General features: G+C 42.4%; 2 protein-coding genes across 2 annotated transcripts in view; one reads left to right on the top strand and one right to left on the bottom strand.

The window, feature by feature from the left end:
* LOC103823916 (myosin-1B-like) overlaps nt 1–17,114 on the top strand; it is a 31,504-nt gene that overhangs the window by 12,176 nt on the left and 2,214 nt on the right. The gene's annotated exons all lie outside the window — the stretch shown is intronic.
* LOC127059072 (myosin-1B-like) lies at nt 179–6,348 on the bottom strand. Its single transcript, XM_050981190.1, has 17 exons — nt 6,145–6,348; nt 5,915–6,058; nt 5,667–5,823; nt 5,324–5,351; nt 5,115–5,229; nt 4,936–5,028; nt 3,791–3,854; nt 3,600–3,698; nt 3,403–3,506; nt 3,184–3,322; nt 2,813–2,931; nt 2,564–2,713; nt 1,681–1,851; nt 1,134–1,440; nt 967–1,052; nt 394–481; nt 179–300 (listed from the first exon to the last, which is right to left on the bottom strand). The coding sequence occupies exons 1-17, from the start codon at nt 6,346–6,348 to the stop codon at nt 179–181; spliced, it is 2,190 nt and encodes a 729-aa protein (XP_050837147.1).

Here is a 17,114-nt window from a genome sequence, read left to right as displayed (position 1 = left end):
GACAATGACCAGTCATAAGAACATTCTGTTTACTGAAATCAAGAGCAGTGTTTGCAGCAACACCAGGCTGAGGAAGTTGGAATTTCATCTCTCCAAACTTAGAGAGCCTGGCAAACTCAGTTGTGTGTTGGAGAGGAGATGGTGAAAACACCTGACTTATCTCCTAATTTCATAGCTCTCACCTCTGTTTGAAGTCAGCGTAGAGGACTCTGCTGGGGAACCCTTTCCTGCAGATCCTGATCCCTTCCAGCACGCCGTTACAGCGCAGCTGGTGCAGCACCAGCTCGTGCTCCATGGCACCTGGCAATGCAGAGCACAAAAGAGTGGCACAGATTGCAGTGCAGAGGGGAATGGATGTATCAGAGCAAGGATCTTTCAGCTTGGGGCTCTTACCAGGTGTTTTAGTCTCATTGGGGATGATGCAGCGCACAAAGTGGGGGTGAGTGCTCCGCAGGTTGGTCATCAGCTTGTTGAGATTCTCCTGTGGGATCATGATTTAGTGTGCATTTATAAGAAAAATGGAAAAAAACCCACATTGCATTCCTTGAATTTAACATGAAAGACCGATAAATGGAGATGCACTGGGCTGAAAATTGTCAGCTGAGAATGCCTCAATCAATTCATCAGTTCCTTCTGATTCCCAGCATTAAACCTCACGTTGTAGGAGAAGAAAAAACCTACCATCAACCTAAGGAAGGATATAAAGAGGGCATGTTTTATGAAAAAACTTTATGTTTATATTAAGTGTAAGTTTATGTTTTTACAGTGTCGTTTTTCATTCCATGGGATTTTTGTTTCCAATGGTGGTCTAAAGAGAAAATACACTTAGAATATTTTTTGGTTGGTTGGTTGGTTGGTTTGTTGGTTGATTGTTGGGATTATTTTTCCTTTTTTTTTCTGTGTCTGAGCCAGCTCAAAATACAGAATAATTCTGTGCATATATGAAAAGAAAAGGTGTTTACGTACCCGGAAAAGAGCTGAGACGGTCTGGAAAGAAGAACCCTTCTTCTTGCCTCCCTTCTTGCCACCACCACCACCACCACTTGCCTCTGCTACAGTAAAGATAATTAAACATCTGTTGCTTTGGGGACCAATCACTGTGCATCAAAGAAATGACATTTCAGCGAACTGACCTGCCTCTCCTCCAGCAGAAGCAAAGAGTAAAGCCAGGGTCTTCACAGATGATTTCTGGTACAGCCCAATGACAGTTTCATTCAGAGGGTCCTTGTTCTTCTCCAACCAGCCAGCAATGTTGTAGTCCACTGTGCCAGCATAGTGCACCAGGGAGAAGTGAGCCTCAGCCTTGCCCTTGCCAGGCTTGGGCTTCTGGAAGTTGTTGGACTTGCCCAGGTGCTGGTCATAGAGCTTGTTCTTGAAAGAGGTGTCAGTTGCCTTGGGGAACATGCACTCCTCTTCCAGGATGGAGAAAATACCCATGGGCTGGGAGAAGCACAAGGAAAGAGGGAGGTCAAGGTGAAAAGGCAGAAAGATTCAGAGATGAAATAACTTCCTGAGTGGGACAATATTACTGCTCTCTGGGATTGTTCTGTTCAGCAAATCGTAAAAGAATACAAACTCACGTACCTGTAGTATCATATTTACCTTTTCAAGCTCATTTAGAAATATATACAAAATTAATGCATTTCTGAAAATATCTGACATTGGGAATTACAGAAATACCTTCTCAATGAGCTCAATGCAGGCAGCCAGGTCCATGCCAAAGTCAATGAACTCCCATTCAATCCCCTCCTTCTTGTACTCCTCCTGCTCCAGCACGAACATGTGGTGGTTGAAGAACTGTTGCAGTTTCTCATTGGTGAAGTTGATGCACAGCTGCTCCAGGCTGTTGAACTGCTCAGTGGAAAAAAACCACAACAACCAACCCTCATCAATATGCCCAGTTCTTCATTGTTGTCCTCCACCATTTATAAATCTCCCCATATAAAACATAACTGTATTATCAGGACCACACTGTAACAGAAGAACCTATATGCAGTTTCAGAAAGAAATAGCTACATAATGAAAATGAGGGAAGTTTTTTGGAGCAGATTTTTTTAGTGAATCTCTTAAAATTAATAAAATACTTTGATATTTTTTATTCAGCAAACAAGACGAGTGCATATTCTTGTCTCCAAATTGAAAACCCTTGATATCTCTTATTTAACAAATAATATTGATTTCTTGGTTCTTTAAATTTTTTTAACATTATGTAATGCATTTTATATTTGCCTATGCATCTCCTAGCTCTGCTCCAGAAGCTCTGTTATAAATTTATCCAAAATATTTTGGGTTATTTACTCCTTAACATTAAGCTCAAACAGATATTGTATTACAACATATAAAATTCTATTTGCTGCTTCTGCACAAACAACATGACTCTGTGCTTGTACTGATGGAGCTTTTGAGGATTTTTTTTTTTCCTGGAAAAGAAAATGACTGGGTTTTTGTCTACATAAAATCACAAATGACTAGCATGTTAAACCTTCAGAGGAATATTACTTGCAAGTCCTCTGATATTGCAATGTTTCCCTTCAAGAGCAGCCCTCAAACCTGAAATCCTTACATCAAAGATCTCAAAGCCAGCAATGTCCAGGACACCAATGAAGTACTGCCTGGGCTGCTTTGTGTCCAGCTGTTCGTTGATGCGAACAACCATCCACAGGAACATCTTCTCATAGACAGCCTTGGCCAGGGCACCCACTGAATTGTATACCTAAACCAAAGCAGAATGGAGCAGAAGAAATACAACACCCAGAGCAAATAGTAAGCGATTCAAATCCGAGGTTCCCAGTCACCAAGTGGTTGTTGTTACCTGCTGCACAGTTTGGCCCTTGGTCACGTATTCATTCCCCACCTTGACTCGGGGGTAGCAGAGGGCCTTGAGCAGGTCTGCTGAGTTCAGACCCATCAGGTAGGCAGCCTTGTCAGCAACTAAACACAAAGAGAGAGGGAGGAAGCAACAGAGGAGAAGTGATAATTGAAAGTGGATATCCTCTAAGACATAGCTATCGGTCTCATCACTGAAATTTTGTGCTATCTTGAAGGGAAATTTAGAAGCATGAATAGTCTGGAAGTTGAGATTTATGCACTTGTGAGAGTAAACAGAAGGAAAAAAAATACATGATTCCCAACTTCCAGCTATGTAACCATATCTGTTATTAGGAGATCTACAAGCTTCAATACCTTCTGTGCCATCAGGCTCTGCCTGCTCCTCTCGTTGTTTCTGCTTGAACTTCAGGTTCCCATAGTGCATGACAGCCCCTGTCAGCTTGTAGATGGCTGTTCTCTCATCAGCAGTGAAACCCAGGATGTCAATGGCACTCTGGCAACAGAATCACTCAAATAAACCTCTGGCCCATTATAAGGAAGTTTCACCACACCAGTATGCTCTGTGACACTCACATCTGTAGCCATCAGCTCCTCCTGGTCGTTAATGCTGGGAACTGTGATCTCACCTTGACTCACAAACTGGTAGTCATATGGGTTGGTGGTGATGAGGAGCATGTCTGTAAAGAGGAATAGGATGTAGCTGGGTTTGAGAATGAAGATAAATATGAAACACATTCAGATTTTATCAAACAATTCGTAGTACTTCATACCAATGAGCTCTGGCTTCTTGTTGGACATGATCTGATAAAAGATGTGGTAGCTCCTTTCCGCCTTGAGCTGGAAAGTGACTCTGGACTTCTCCAGCAGATCTGGCAAGGATGGTAGGACACAGTCAGACGTGAGAGAGAACACTGAGGTGGAAAGGGAGGAAGGAATGGGATCAGGTCTGGTGGTTTCTTACATGTTTCAATATCAGCAGAAGCCAGTTTGCCTGTGGCACCAAAGTGGATTCGAATGAATTTGCCCTTTTAGAGGGGAAAGAAAAAAAGACATGTTGAAATTTCACCATGACTAGAAGCATGTGACCTTACATTTTCCACAGAGGACAAGCTTCAAACTTAGAAGTCGTTTCACTTTTATTTTTTCTTTGGAAAAAAACAGGACAAAAACAGATTCAGGAAATTCTCTAGACTGATAATACCAGATAGATCTGAGTTTATTATCCACTACTATTTCATGGATAACCATTAATGCACAGGAATGAGAAGACCACTAATAGGGCATTTTATTGGGTCACTTTTGTTGCAATTCAAACACATGGATATACTGAAAGCCATTTTCTAATCAGAAAGCATGCTGTGAAGGCAGGTTCTGGCAGTATAAAAGTTAAATGCAGAATTTTGGTCTTGTGGAAAATGGAAGTCAGCTGTTATTGAGTTGTAGAGATAGAGGCGACACACCTAAAAAAAGGAGCTTAAATCTGAGACTGAGGATTGGTATTGTGATTTTTCAAGAAAAGTCACAGTTAATCTAACAGAGCTCATGAATGGCTTTTTGCGTTAAAACAATCAAAATAACATTCCATAGAGTAGTTTGTTTTCTGGTATGATTTATTGAAGGAACCCTGTCTCTAGCCCTTTCTAAACAACTTATATCGAGGTCTGAACAGTCAGATTAATACACCTGCCCAGTTTCGTGCCTAAAACCCAGATATTTGGTTTTTTGCTAGTCTGATGAAGGCCAGTAAAATTTCTATCCAGCAATTGCTCTCCTGTATGCCCCATCTTCCCCTTCTTCTATATTACATAATCTTCCAGCAAATTGTGTCTTAAGTCAGTATGACAGACACTAAGAATATGTGTATATATATTTATAAGTAAGTAATTATATAGATATTAAACCATTTTTTAATTATTCCCCTTTGTATACTGTATTGTACTTCTAAGGATGTATTTTTAATTAGATAGTCCACTTTAATTGGCAAAAATACATGGAAAATAGTAGTTTAATGAATACAGTCGTCTGACTTTGACACTTCAGAAGTGACAGCATGTTCTGACATCCTGGTTCCCATATAAATGACAACTTCTCTAATGAAAAACTCACAAAGCGTGAGGAGTTGTCGTTCCTCACAGTCTTGGCGTTTCCAAAGGCCTCCAGCAGTGGGTTGGCGCTGATGATTTGATCCTCAAGCGTTCCCTGCAGGGACATCATTATTCAAGTGACGGTGTTTGGTTGACAGGGCAATGACAGTCCAAGCATTCAGTCAGTTCTTCCTGACTCACCTGCATTTTGCCTGATGACTTCTCCTCCTTTTTCTTGTCCCCACTGGCTGCAATTGTTGCAAAGTACTGGATGACACGCTTTGTGTTCACAGTCTTCCCGGCCCCGGATTCTCCGCTGCCAAAGCCAAGAGAGAAGCAGAGGGTGCGTGGTCAGGCAGGAGGTGCCCTGGCACCGGGCAGCCCCAGGGACCCGCGCAGGGAGTACCTACGTGATCAGGATGGACTGGTTCTCCCGATCTGTGAACAAGGCAGAAACACAGTGCTCAAAACTCCGTGAACAACAGAGAAAGAATGAAACATAGTCAGGTAAGTCTAATGTTTTGCCTGATGTCAACTTTACTTAATCAAGCAAACTTCCAAAACACATCACTGAGTACAGAGATATCTTTCTATTAATACGGTAGAAACAGTGCTATGAAGATAGTAAACTCCAACAGATGTGTGTGTCAGATCCAAGAAAGGTTTGAAAAAGTCTGTTCACTTTGGTGAGACAGAGAATCCTTTCAGACAATTTGTTGGTCCAAGGCCCCTGAGGCAGACAGAGCCACTCACCAGTCAGCATGAACTGATAGGCATTGTCAGAGATGGAGAAGATGTGTGGAGGGGCCTCCTGGCGCTTCTTGCCTCGGTAGGCCAACACCACCTCGGGGTTGTACACCGGCAGCCACTTGTAGGGGTTGACGGTGACGCAGAAGAGACCCGAGTAGGTCTGCAAGGAAGGGACACAGCACCTTGGCTTCCCCTGAGCCTGGCCCAGCAGCTCCTGAGGCTGCCCAGAGGAAGCTGCTGCTGCCACTTACGTAGATCATCCAGGCTGCGTAACGCTCTTTGAGGTTGTACAGCACAGCGGGTTCGTGCAGGTGGGTCATCATGGCCATGTCCTCGATTTTGTCATACTTGGGAGGGTTCATGGAGAAGATTTGATCTTCTTTCACAGTCAGGGTCTGCCAAGGAAACAAAAGATCCATCTGTCTCTGAAAAGCTCAATGTTAGGATCATATGTTTTCCTTCACTCTTGTTTTTGACTCACCTCTCCCTTTTCAGTCTTGACAGTGACTTTTCCGGATTCCCTGCTCGTGATTGTCCCTTTCACAAAGGATTCCTTTGCATGTACCACGAAGACCGATGTCTTGGCATCGAAAGGTTTGTTCTGGGCCTCAATTCTCTCCTTCTCTGACTTTCGGAGGTAAGGAGCCGCCTCCCCAAAGATGGCCATCTCAGCGTCCGAAGACATGGCTGCACTTTATGGAGGGGCTTGTCCACAGAGAACACTGTGGAGGAGGAGATATGTTGTCCAAATGAGTCAATGTATTTTCTTGTCACATACTTTATTGATAGACCCTAACAGTGTAACACAAAGTGTGATTTGGGAAGAATCTTGAGTAGTTCTTTAGTTCACCTTCCTGTGCAACCAGGACAAATGTTGGAAGCAGGTTCCCACAGCTTTTTCCAGAGAAGTTTTTATTATGTCAAAGAACAGAGATTTCTTAGTCCCTTTGCATCCCAGTTTAATGTCTGATGACCCTGATGGTGATTTTTTCCCCCTATTTATTGCCTAATCAAAATTTCTGTGGCTGAAACCTGTGGTTTTTATCCCTCAGCCTTTCACTCTTCCCACCTGAGAAGTCTGCCTCTTTCTATGATATAAGCATCTTCTTTTTGTTGAAGACAACAATAAGATAACCACTTTTTAATTTCATCCCCAGTGTAGACAAATTTCACCATTGCAGCCTCTTTTCATACATCATTTTTTCCTACTTATCTTGAAAGATCTCTGGATTCCTTCCAGAATGTCACCATCTGGTCACCAGAAAGCACCAATCTGAAGGTAATGCTCTAGATACAAGAGCTGAATGCAGGGAAAGAATCACTTGTCTTTAGCTGCTGACCATGCTTTCATGGGTGTCTGACAATGTGCTGCTGACCTTCCTTCCCTCAAAGGCACTCGGAACACTTGCACCCAAATTCATGACCCTTTTCTGCAAAGCTGTGAAATACCACATACTCTGTTGCATGGGACTATTCTTTCTCACATGCAGGATTTGTGAGGTTCCTATCAGCTTCAGGATGAAGCTTTCTGAGGATCTTTTCCAGGGTAACATTGCTCTGTAGCATAATTGCAAGTTTCTGTTTGTTGTCATCTACCGTTCCTGAGGATGCATTCCATGCATCATTTGGGTTGCTCATGGTCCAGAAGCTGTTCTGAGGACTATCATAATGTCTTTAGCTGATGCTCTGCATCATTAACAAGAGCTGTTTGCTTCTCATCCCAAATGATTTCAGTAGAATGTGAGCAACTGGCATGTAAGGACACATAATTCATCAGGTTAAAATACTGCACTACCAACTGTTTCTTCTCATGTTAATTGTTTGTGGAAATGACTATAGGCAAAGCTAGAAACCTCAGCTGAAGAATTTATAAATCAAAGCCAGACATCTAAATCCAGTACTGGACTTCCAAAGAAATACCACGTGGCCAGTAATAGGAAGCATCTGAATTCCAAGGAAGTTAGACAGGCAGCTTGATAAGATGTCATGTCATAACTTTTAGTTAGGTAAATAAGCAAAATTATAACAAATACTTGCAGCTACTCCTAGTAGCATGCAGAGCTTCCATTTTACTCAGTCTTCTTTTAGAGGAATGGGAGCAGTACCTCCCCCTTTTCTTTGTTTGGTTAGTTAGACAGCTATTTTTGCATTTTTATCAAGTTTACTAATAGGAGGCCTACATGCAGATTATAACCCTGGAATATAATTTGGAAAGCATTTTCATAACGTTTATTGGCCAGTTTCATATGCAGTAATAATTACAATTCACAAGTCTGTAAGGTTTTGCAACATTCTGTTCTGTTGGCTAGCTCTGCCAGTCTGTCTGGACTCCATGCCAGAATAGATCATTTACCTCACTGTTCCATAATTAAGCATAAGGAATCCCCAAGAAACATTTCCTGGCATTACATAGTGGCTGTGTCTTCAAGCACAGCCACTTATGAAACCTTGGTAGCCGTGAGCAGCCTGCCCAACCATCAGCATGCTTTATTAGTTATAGCAGAGCACTGGCCAGGAACACATCCACAGCAATTGCCTGCAAAATTTTACAGGGATTTGTCACCATGAATAAATCTCTTCTACAGAAATATTCTACCTTTTTCTGTCCCTTAAATGCAAGCAAATGTGGCTCTTACCTCTTATGCTATGAGAAGATGCCTTGCAGGCTGGGAGGTGATCAGTGCTGTAAAGCAGAAACAGGAAATCTCTCATTATTGCTGTACACAATCCACAGACAGGTCACAAAGTGAAAATACCAACATGCTTTAGGATACAAATATCAATCCTTCAAGGTACATGTGCATACATCAGGACAGCAGGGCTGGAGTGGGACTGCAGGGACACTGTGCCTTTCTGCCAACCACAGACATGCACTTACCATGAATTTCCTCTGCAGACAGAGCAGCCCAGATCCAAGGACTCTTTTATAAGGTCTGGTCAGCACATGCTGCAGATGCCTCCTCTGTCTTTGGGCAAAGCATTTCTGGCAAACCTTGTTTCTGGCAAAGCATTGTCTGGCAAACTGAATGTACTGAAAACTGGAAAGTGATGTTACTAGATATAATTAGAAAATTTTGGTGTCTTCCTAGCTATGTGAATAAATCTCCTATGAATAATACGAGAAGATTCCTAAGGAGGGAAATACAGCTAATGATGACTAGAGGAATGAGGGTAACAACTAACAACTGTAAGGCCATGGATGCTCCATGAATCTGAGCTAAGGGAGCAAGGGAAAACCATTCCCTGGGTGAGCACAGTGACATTTGGAAGCATACTTCAACTTATTCTGAGGACATCATATGTCTGATGACAGTTGTCCTTTCACAGAGCTCTCTACTTATAGATCTTGGATATGATACGTGGATTTCACTGTTGTCTGCATTGCTTACCTTAGTCAGATTATTACATATTGCTCTGTATTCATATTACTTGTATCCATTTATCTCTGCAGGGCTGGATTCCATCGATGCCGGAAGCAAAATGCAGCCCAGCTGAAGGAGGCAGGGCAGAATGAAGGATGTGTATGGGAACAGTCTGTTCTGACCCGAAATGCAGCTTGGGCAAAGCACTGCAGTGCTGATATTCTCCAAGGAGGAAAGGGAATTCAGGCATCCTGAAGACAGGCTCTTGATGAGAAGATCACAGAATGACAGAACCTGGTCCAACTCCTCTTGGATAGGGGAGTTTTTTTAATAAATAAGAACATCTGTATCCAGATCTTTGTACCTCCTTCCTCTGACACTTGCCAAGAGAGGGTTCCCAGTTAGAATATGTAAACATAACATGCATGTAGTGATCCTGCTGAGAATGCTTCCACAGCCTCTCTGATGTGTTGCTGAGAGATTTTCTGAGTCAGAAACAACATCTTTGATGTATTTTACATCTAAACATAATTTTTATACTATGAATTTGTCCATTACCTGGCATCAGGTAGTTGTACAACACCAGAGGGACATGCACATCACTTTGGTGCAAAACCTAATGTATTCCATAGCAAGCTCCATTATTTATCCAAGCCTGAGGCCTACAGACATGTCTTAAATAAAAAAAATCAATAAATAAAAAGAAAGAACAACAACAAAAAAAAAGAGAGCACAAATTGCTGTTGAAGCAATAAGTGAGTTTCCTGCTCTCAATGACAGAAAAATCCACAGAGAACAAGGCTGCAGATGAGATGAAAAATGTTTATTATTTTAGTGCAAATAATGAATGGAATTTGTCATAAATATAAACATTATGAATTCAGAGAATTCAACACTGAGGTTATATGTGCAAATAAAACTGGAATAAGTTATTGTTAAGAAATTTGAACTCCCAGGCAGTGGTACATTGTTCCCAGTTTGAAATGAGACATGTAAAAACTGTCTCAACTGGATGTAAATGTGACTGCTGTTTCTCAGGTAAGAAAGCAGGTTTTTTTTTTGTATTTCCTAGGAAGTGGAATGTTAACAATCACCATGCCTGTAAAGTATGCTGGCATAAATAAAGCAGAAATCAGTTCCTATAAACAAAATTCTGATTTTCCTTAAGTATGTATGTACTGAAGGCTAAATATAAATAATATATACATTTATAATAGAAATTAAATAATATAAATTATATTTATTATATATTAAAATAATAGAAATTTATAATAAGTTTATATTCTATATAAATTCTGAGGTCTTGTTAGAAAGAATGGCTAGGAGAGAGTTCAAATCATCAGATGTTGGTTTCTCAGGGTCAGGATTGAAGGCACTTGAGGCAGCAGTTCATGTTGGGACTCAGGTGTTTGTTATTTCTTGTCAGTGAAACAGCCTCACAGCCCTGAGTTCTGCAGCCTTTTATTAGCAAGGCACAAAATGCCCAACAATCTCTTGGTACAAGGGCTTTTAAGACTAAACTATGCATTTAAGAACTGATACCTGGATTATTTTCCCTTTTAACCCAATAACTGATCCCTCAAAGCCTGTAATGAGGACTTTTCTGCCCAATTACAAAACATCACCCAAACCCATGAAGAAGAAGGAAGAAGAAGGTGAAGAAGAAGGAAGAAGAAGGTAAAGAAGAACAATCTGCCTCCACCCTAAAACCTCCATCTTGCTTCATATTTATCACTATATTTTAAAACCCCAAACTCTAAGTTTTGCACCCTGTGGTATCACACTCTTCTAACCAACTACACACCCATAATCCCAGTTCTATCATTCCATTTTGGAAGCCTTCTCCACAGCCTCAGGTCAATTGCAGTGTTCTTTTGTGGGTATGTGCCTTTCAGCACAAAAAGTTTAAAATTCTCAGCATCCAGGGTTGCAACAATGAGAGGAAGTAACAGAAGTGCTGTAAGTCTTCATCAAGAGGCAAGACAATGCCAAGATCATGAGCTAACACTGTACTGGCATGGGGTAAGACCCTGATGACACAGAAATACCCTGTACAGCCTCAGCCAAGTCTACTGTGGGGCAAGACATTCTTGAGCTTCAACTCAGCCAATGCAGCAAACCTCTGCTCTGCTCCAGACCTGAGACAATCTGCTTCGGGGTCACCATGTCTGCCCAGCTGCCACACATTTCTGCCACCCTATTTGCTCCTTTTTCTGATATGACACCTTGCTGGCCCCTCAAAAACCCCAAAGGCAGTGGGTGGTGTTTCAGGCCTGCCATCAGTCCCAGTCAGCTTCTTCCCTGTCCAAAATATGCCAGCCTCATGTTCTTCCTTCAGAACTTCTCCTCCCTCTGCCCTTGGCCAGCACCCAAGGAGCACTAGTGAGCCACCCACTTGCTTTTAGGTGGGACAGACCTGCCAGCACCCACAGGCCAGCCCAGAGCATTGTCCTGGCAGTGGCTCAGCCTCGATGGTGTCTGAGGCTGTGTGGCAGCAGTGTCTGCACACACCTTCTCCTATCTTAAATCAAATAACCTCCCACCTCTCCTGCTACCTGCACTGCCACTTGAGGGTGAGCTCTGTGTGCAAACACATCTTCATTTCCCTCAGGAAAAAACACTTTTTTGTGGTTTGTCCTTTGACAGCCTGTTCTCTACATCTGGACCTGGGAAATGTCCCAAATAAACAAATTTGGCTCCCCTGGGCCAAAGATTTAATCAATATTTCTCTAAGGACATTCTGAGCTGGACACTTTGATCACAAACCCACCATTCTGGCTTGTTTCTCTCTCTTTTATTTTGATTTATTTCCTTTCCACCGAACTTCCTCCCTGTCAGCACTGAGCAAGTAACACGTGTGGCTAATACAGAAAAGAAATAGGGAGGTTGGTGCCTTCCAGCCAGGTCAGCCAGAGGAACTTGCTAAATATGTTTGTCATTCACTTGTTGTCTCAGACACTGCCAGAATATTTGGAGCAGCAAAGGCCCCTGCAGCCCTGCTAGCTGAAGGGCATCAGCTGGCAGATTGGCTGTCTGGTGGGAAGTGCTCCTTTCCCTGTCTCCCAGTGCTCAGTGCCTGCCTGGTTTCCACCTTCACAGCAGTTTCCATGCAGGATTTTTTCCAGATCCTGGCTGTTCTGATCCAGCTAGATCAGGAATGCCACAGCCCCTTTGCCTGGACAGTCTCATCTGCAGAAGATGACAGGTCTTGGCCTGCTCTTGACAAATTGCCTTTCATCCACTTTTCCTAGTAGTGTGGACTCTGTTGCAGGTCTTGCAGAAGGTCACAGCCCTTTGGACAGTCATTCCTTCCCCAGACTTTGTCATTCCCAGTCTCCACTCTAGTCCATACATGGTGTATGAAGGCAGGTCTGGAAATCCCTCCTGAAGGGGACCTGAACAGGTATGGTCCCAGTAGAGGAGAATTTCTCCCCAGCTTGTCACCTGCTCCCACCAAATGTTGAACTATGGTCTGGTCTCTGAAATGGCCACAGGAGCACTCCAGAATGAGCTCTCAGTGGGCAGAACACTGGAATCTCATGATTCACAGAGGCAATCAGTGTGGTAATCCGGGGTTTTAGTGCAATACAGCAATTCAGGGCTCGCATGACTGGTGGGAGAATCTTACCCAGCCTCACTGAGAATTCCTCACTATTCTGGATCATTTAGTCTGTTATAAATTTGAACTAGAATAGGGTCCAGATAGAATAGGGGATATAGGTGAACTTCAGCTTTTTACCTACAGGCAGGCAGTGAAAAGGAACTGCCTTTGTCATCATGAAAGTTTACTTACATTTTTTAGAGGGCTTTCACTACATGTGCCTGAGCCTTGGACTTCCTAAATAAAATTCCCAGTCCCAAGGAAACGCCACAAAGCAGAATGTGATTAATCTTAAAGGTTGTCAGGTATTGGTGAGCAGTAATATTCTATTTTGACAGTGAGGAGATGCTTTGCCTTGCCAGAGGGAGAACCATCAATGTGTAATTCAGGGGATGTGTGGTGGAAGGATTAAGGGGTTTAGTGTGGATGTGTCCTGAAGGAAGATGAAGAATGTTCCCCCCCACTTTGCTCCCCACAGCCCCCACATTGGGAAAAGGACCTGCAGGAGCCTCAAGGCCCTTGATGGACTTTTCTCCCAGAAATTCACTGGTTTCTCTTTTTTTTTCCTGAGCTTTCCAAAAACCTCACAGATAACACAGACAAACCTACCGCTATTTCTATTTCAGCTTTATACTACTTCAAATTATCTGATACACCAGATATTTTATTCTAAGACCTTCCCCATGGGAAGGACTTAGAATAAAATATTTTATTCTAAGACCTTCCCCATGGGATCTGCAGCTTGCCAGGGCTGTAGTCAGCCATGCTGTCATATGAACAGGGTGTGCTGGAGGCATCAGTGCACCCTGTGGACCCTGATTAACTGTCTGGCAGGGAAAATCCACACTGCTGCAGCAGCATTTCTGCTGCCTCTGGGTAAAATGAGAGCTCCCAGGAGCATTAGCACATGTTGAGAACAAATGCTGATGCTCTGATCTGCTGGAGCAAAACTTCTCATCCCTACTCTTCTGCTAAGACCTAGCTGAGTACTGGACCATTGCAATGGTAAGGACATACTTTGCATATAAAAACCAGTAAGAATCAGATCAGACTAAAGTAAAGTGTATTTCTTGCAGGCTGTTTGTGTGTCATACTGCGGCTGGCATGATGAGTTGCCCAGCAAAGAAACATGGTTTGGAGATCTATTAGGCATCCCTAATCCATGCTGGAGCAGGGAATGAAAGAAAAACTTAGGAAACAAACTGACCAAGAAGAAAGTTGCTAATTTTCATAAGTAATGACAGACTTGAATGCATCCTCTGGGATGAAAAGCAGTTCAGGATGTTCACTGCATGGGCTATGAGAGATGAGAGCTAAAATCCAGGGAAGTAGAGCATAAGCCCCTGGATAATGCTGATAGTGAAATTTAGGGGCAAGGGCAGCTGTTTAGGTGGGGCTTTTTTGGAGGGGGGAGAGTGGAGAGAGGCTGTTTTTTCCTGTTTTTTAATTTGTATGAATTGGTGGCTTTTCTCTCTTCAAGTTCTGTTCCTCTAGTCTTAGTGGTTGCTCTGCTTGTAATCTTGCTTCAGTTCATGGAAATCAAAGTGTTATTTTTCCTGGTATGGACAGTTGTGAGTTACATGTTTGTAAAGGTGGTGCCATCCTTTTTCAGTGGGGACTCCAAGTGGCCGCCTGAAAAGCTGCAGTGGCAGATTATCTGCAGTTAAGAGGAAGGTGTCATTTCACTGGGCAGAGGAAGGTAAAAACTGTGACCTGGAATGTCAGGATAAACAGTTCTTGAAATTGCATCACAGTTAGCTAATCATTCTCCTTCTACCAGTACAGCAAACATGAGAGGATGACATCTGAGCAGAGTTCTAAATAATATCAGGGTGATGTAGAGGATACTTTTTTCCCCACACACTGGAGCTTCAGTTACATAGAAGAAGAGCAGGGCGGAAAGACTGATAAGCCAATGGGAGGAAGATTAGTGCCTGGAAGTGTCAGAGATGTTGGAAATTGAAGCAGAAATTACAGAAATCAGTGTTCAAAGTGCAGTATTAGAACGAAAAAAAGTCCAGCTTGTACTGAGAAAAGAAAAAGAAATGATGATGAGGTATGACTCACATATAATGTCTTAGTGCCTCTTAAAGTGCTGATGCTTTGGTGCCCAGGAGACACAGTTGTCCATGCCCAAGCTGCTGAGGGTCAGAGAACTCCATAGTCCACACGGGGCAGCAGCTCTAGTGGAGCTCATCAGCTGCATCTATTTTAAACCTTCTCTCAGACTTGTTTCTTTAGGCCACTTATGGGCCCATGTTTCTTCCTAGATCAGTTACCTGTGCATCAGCACATTTTATATCACAAGCAGCCTGACTCCAGAAATAGTGTGTTGATGCAAAATGACTCCTTGTCCTCCAGCCAAGGCAGCAAATCAAAAGTGAGGAGAAATTGGTTTTCCTTACTCATCCCTTTAATATTCCACTGTGATTCCAGCAAGTCTCCATCCCTGCTTTCCAGGATGGCTGGTGGCAAAGCCAGCTCAGTATAGTGTAATATGTGAGATGTCTCTCCCTCTCCTACCTGTGCAGTTGGAATTCTGGCCCCAGGTGTTGTCTCTTAAGGAACCTGCAATGTTACCTTTCATCAGTTGAGCACTAGCAACAAATCCTCAGGCCATAATTTCTTACAGGTGAGCAAGAAAGGAGCCCCAACAGGTTCAGATGTTTCATGTGCATCCTGATTCTTCCACAGTCAGAGCAGCTTGTTCATTTTGGAGGGTGATTGTAATATTGTCCAAAGGGAACAGGGAATTTTGGCACTGAAACATGGTCCCCAAATTTGTTATGATATTTACTACTCTGTCAGCAGATCTAAAGAGGTACACATGGAGCTGGAAATACTTCTCCATCTTTTCACTGAGCCCCAGTTGTAACACACTGATTTTTGAATTAAAGTTATGGGATTGTTTGTTGGTTTGTTTGTTTAAAGAAAGATGTTCTTTAGAACAAAGAAATTCCCCTGATTTCTTTCAAGGTGTGGCAGGTAAGGATTTGTGTGGAAAGAAAGAATATCACCTATCTCTTAGGAGCATATTGTGGGAAGGGAAAAGGAGGGGAGTAATTTCCCTTCATTCTTGTCCAGATATCGCTGGCACTGATTAAGTTTTCACAGCTTCACACATAGAGATGATGTCTCTAAAGAGCATCACTTACAGCGGCACAAGAGTCAACCCAGGGCATCATCTTTTCCTTAAATATATTTAACTGCTGCCTAGAAGACTACTTCCATTTTTAGTTATAAAATAGAGGGATTCTGTGGGTGTAAACCTCAGCGTGTTTGGGAGGAGGAGGACCTCCCAGTCCTGAACACTGACTGCTGTAGTGCAGTGCAAAAGGCTTTAGTCCTCCTGTTTTCTCATCATCTGCTTTCCAGCTCCTTTCCCCAGCAGTTTCACAGCTCCTTGAAGCACTCCCCATAAATAAAGAGGTATAAACCTAGCCAGGAACCTTGAGGGACCCACAATTACTCCTGCAGTGTGATAGAACCAAGTCTCCTTTACAATGGTAAAATGGAAAACAGTATCTATATGTAGAATCTGCCCTTGGCAGCCGTGCAATGTGCCTGGGTCCAGTACAAGTGAGGTCCCCTATTTTAAGTACTGCTTCTTGCCTTGCAGGAAACAGCCTGTCATTTAAGACTTTAGACCAGTAAACCTTGTGTAGATGCCTTTTTTCTTCTTTGGTCAGCTCAAATACAGTTGGTATCTACATTCCACTCCAGTGCTGCAAGAGTCAGACAGGTAGAACACAGTTTGTCAGCATTGTTTATGGATTTTTACCTCTGTAAAAGTTAGATTTTATGATTCCTTTCAAATTGTAATGTTCTCAGTATTATTTCCACTTGAAGACTTATCTTGTATGATGAAAACTAGATCTTTTAGCTTTTTGTATTTGTACATTATTCTTAATTATTCCTTAGAACAAAAACTCATACATTTCAGTACTGGAAAAACTATACAGTAGTGCAGCTGTTCCCAGTTTGTTGTGGTGGCTCTACATGTTACACTGCTTGGTGTTTATCCTCTTGTTCTCACTTCTACCAAGCTGTTCATTAGGTTCCATTTAATTTACAACTGAAACATATTAGTATTGGCTATTCTGCCTCACAGAGGAATTAAGGCACTGCAATATCCTCTTATCCAAATAATACATTATTTGTTTTTCTTTGAGTCGGATTATAAACATCACATTTGTGAAGTTATTAACAAGGCTGTATGATCTTTAAATTTCCTCAGTAATAAGCCACTCTCTAGAGTTACTGGCCTTCATTTGCCTTGTTCTAAGGCAGCACATCACCCCTTGCCTAAGTTCCTCCATAATGACTCAGAGGCATACAGATGCTTTTGGGACTACAGATGTTTTCCCTTGGGGAAACTTCCCTCTAAATGCCACTTGCTCAAGTGATAATGGGACCATCAATGACAACCTCTGAGTACTGTACCCATGAAGAAACACAATCCACAAAGGAAAACAAATTTTTTCTATG

Source organism: Serinus canaria, chromosome 18 (assembly GCF_022539315.1).
Source record: "Serinus canaria isolate serCan28SL12 chromosome 18, serCan2020, whole genome shotgun sequence".
NCBI classification, from domain to species: Eukaryota; Metazoa; Chordata; class Aves; order Passeriformes; family Fringillidae; genus Serinus; species Serinus canaria.
Note: the sequence above shows the minus strand (reverse complement) of the source record. Positions and strands in the feature narration are given on the sequence as shown.

Coding starts and splice junctions, on each gene's coding strand:
- LOC127059072 (XM_050981190.1), bottom strand. CDS start 6,348: ATGTCTTCGGACGCTGAGATGGCCATCTTTGGGGAGGCGGCTCCTTAC. Junction 5,230..5,323: donor AACCAGTCCATCCTGATCAC/GTAGGTACTCCC, acceptor TGGCTTTGGCAG/CGGAGAATCCGGGGCCGGGA. Junction 3,323..3,402: donor AGGAGCTGATGGCTACAGAT/GTGAGTGTCACA, acceptor TTCTGTTGCCAG/AGTGCCATTGACATCCTGGG.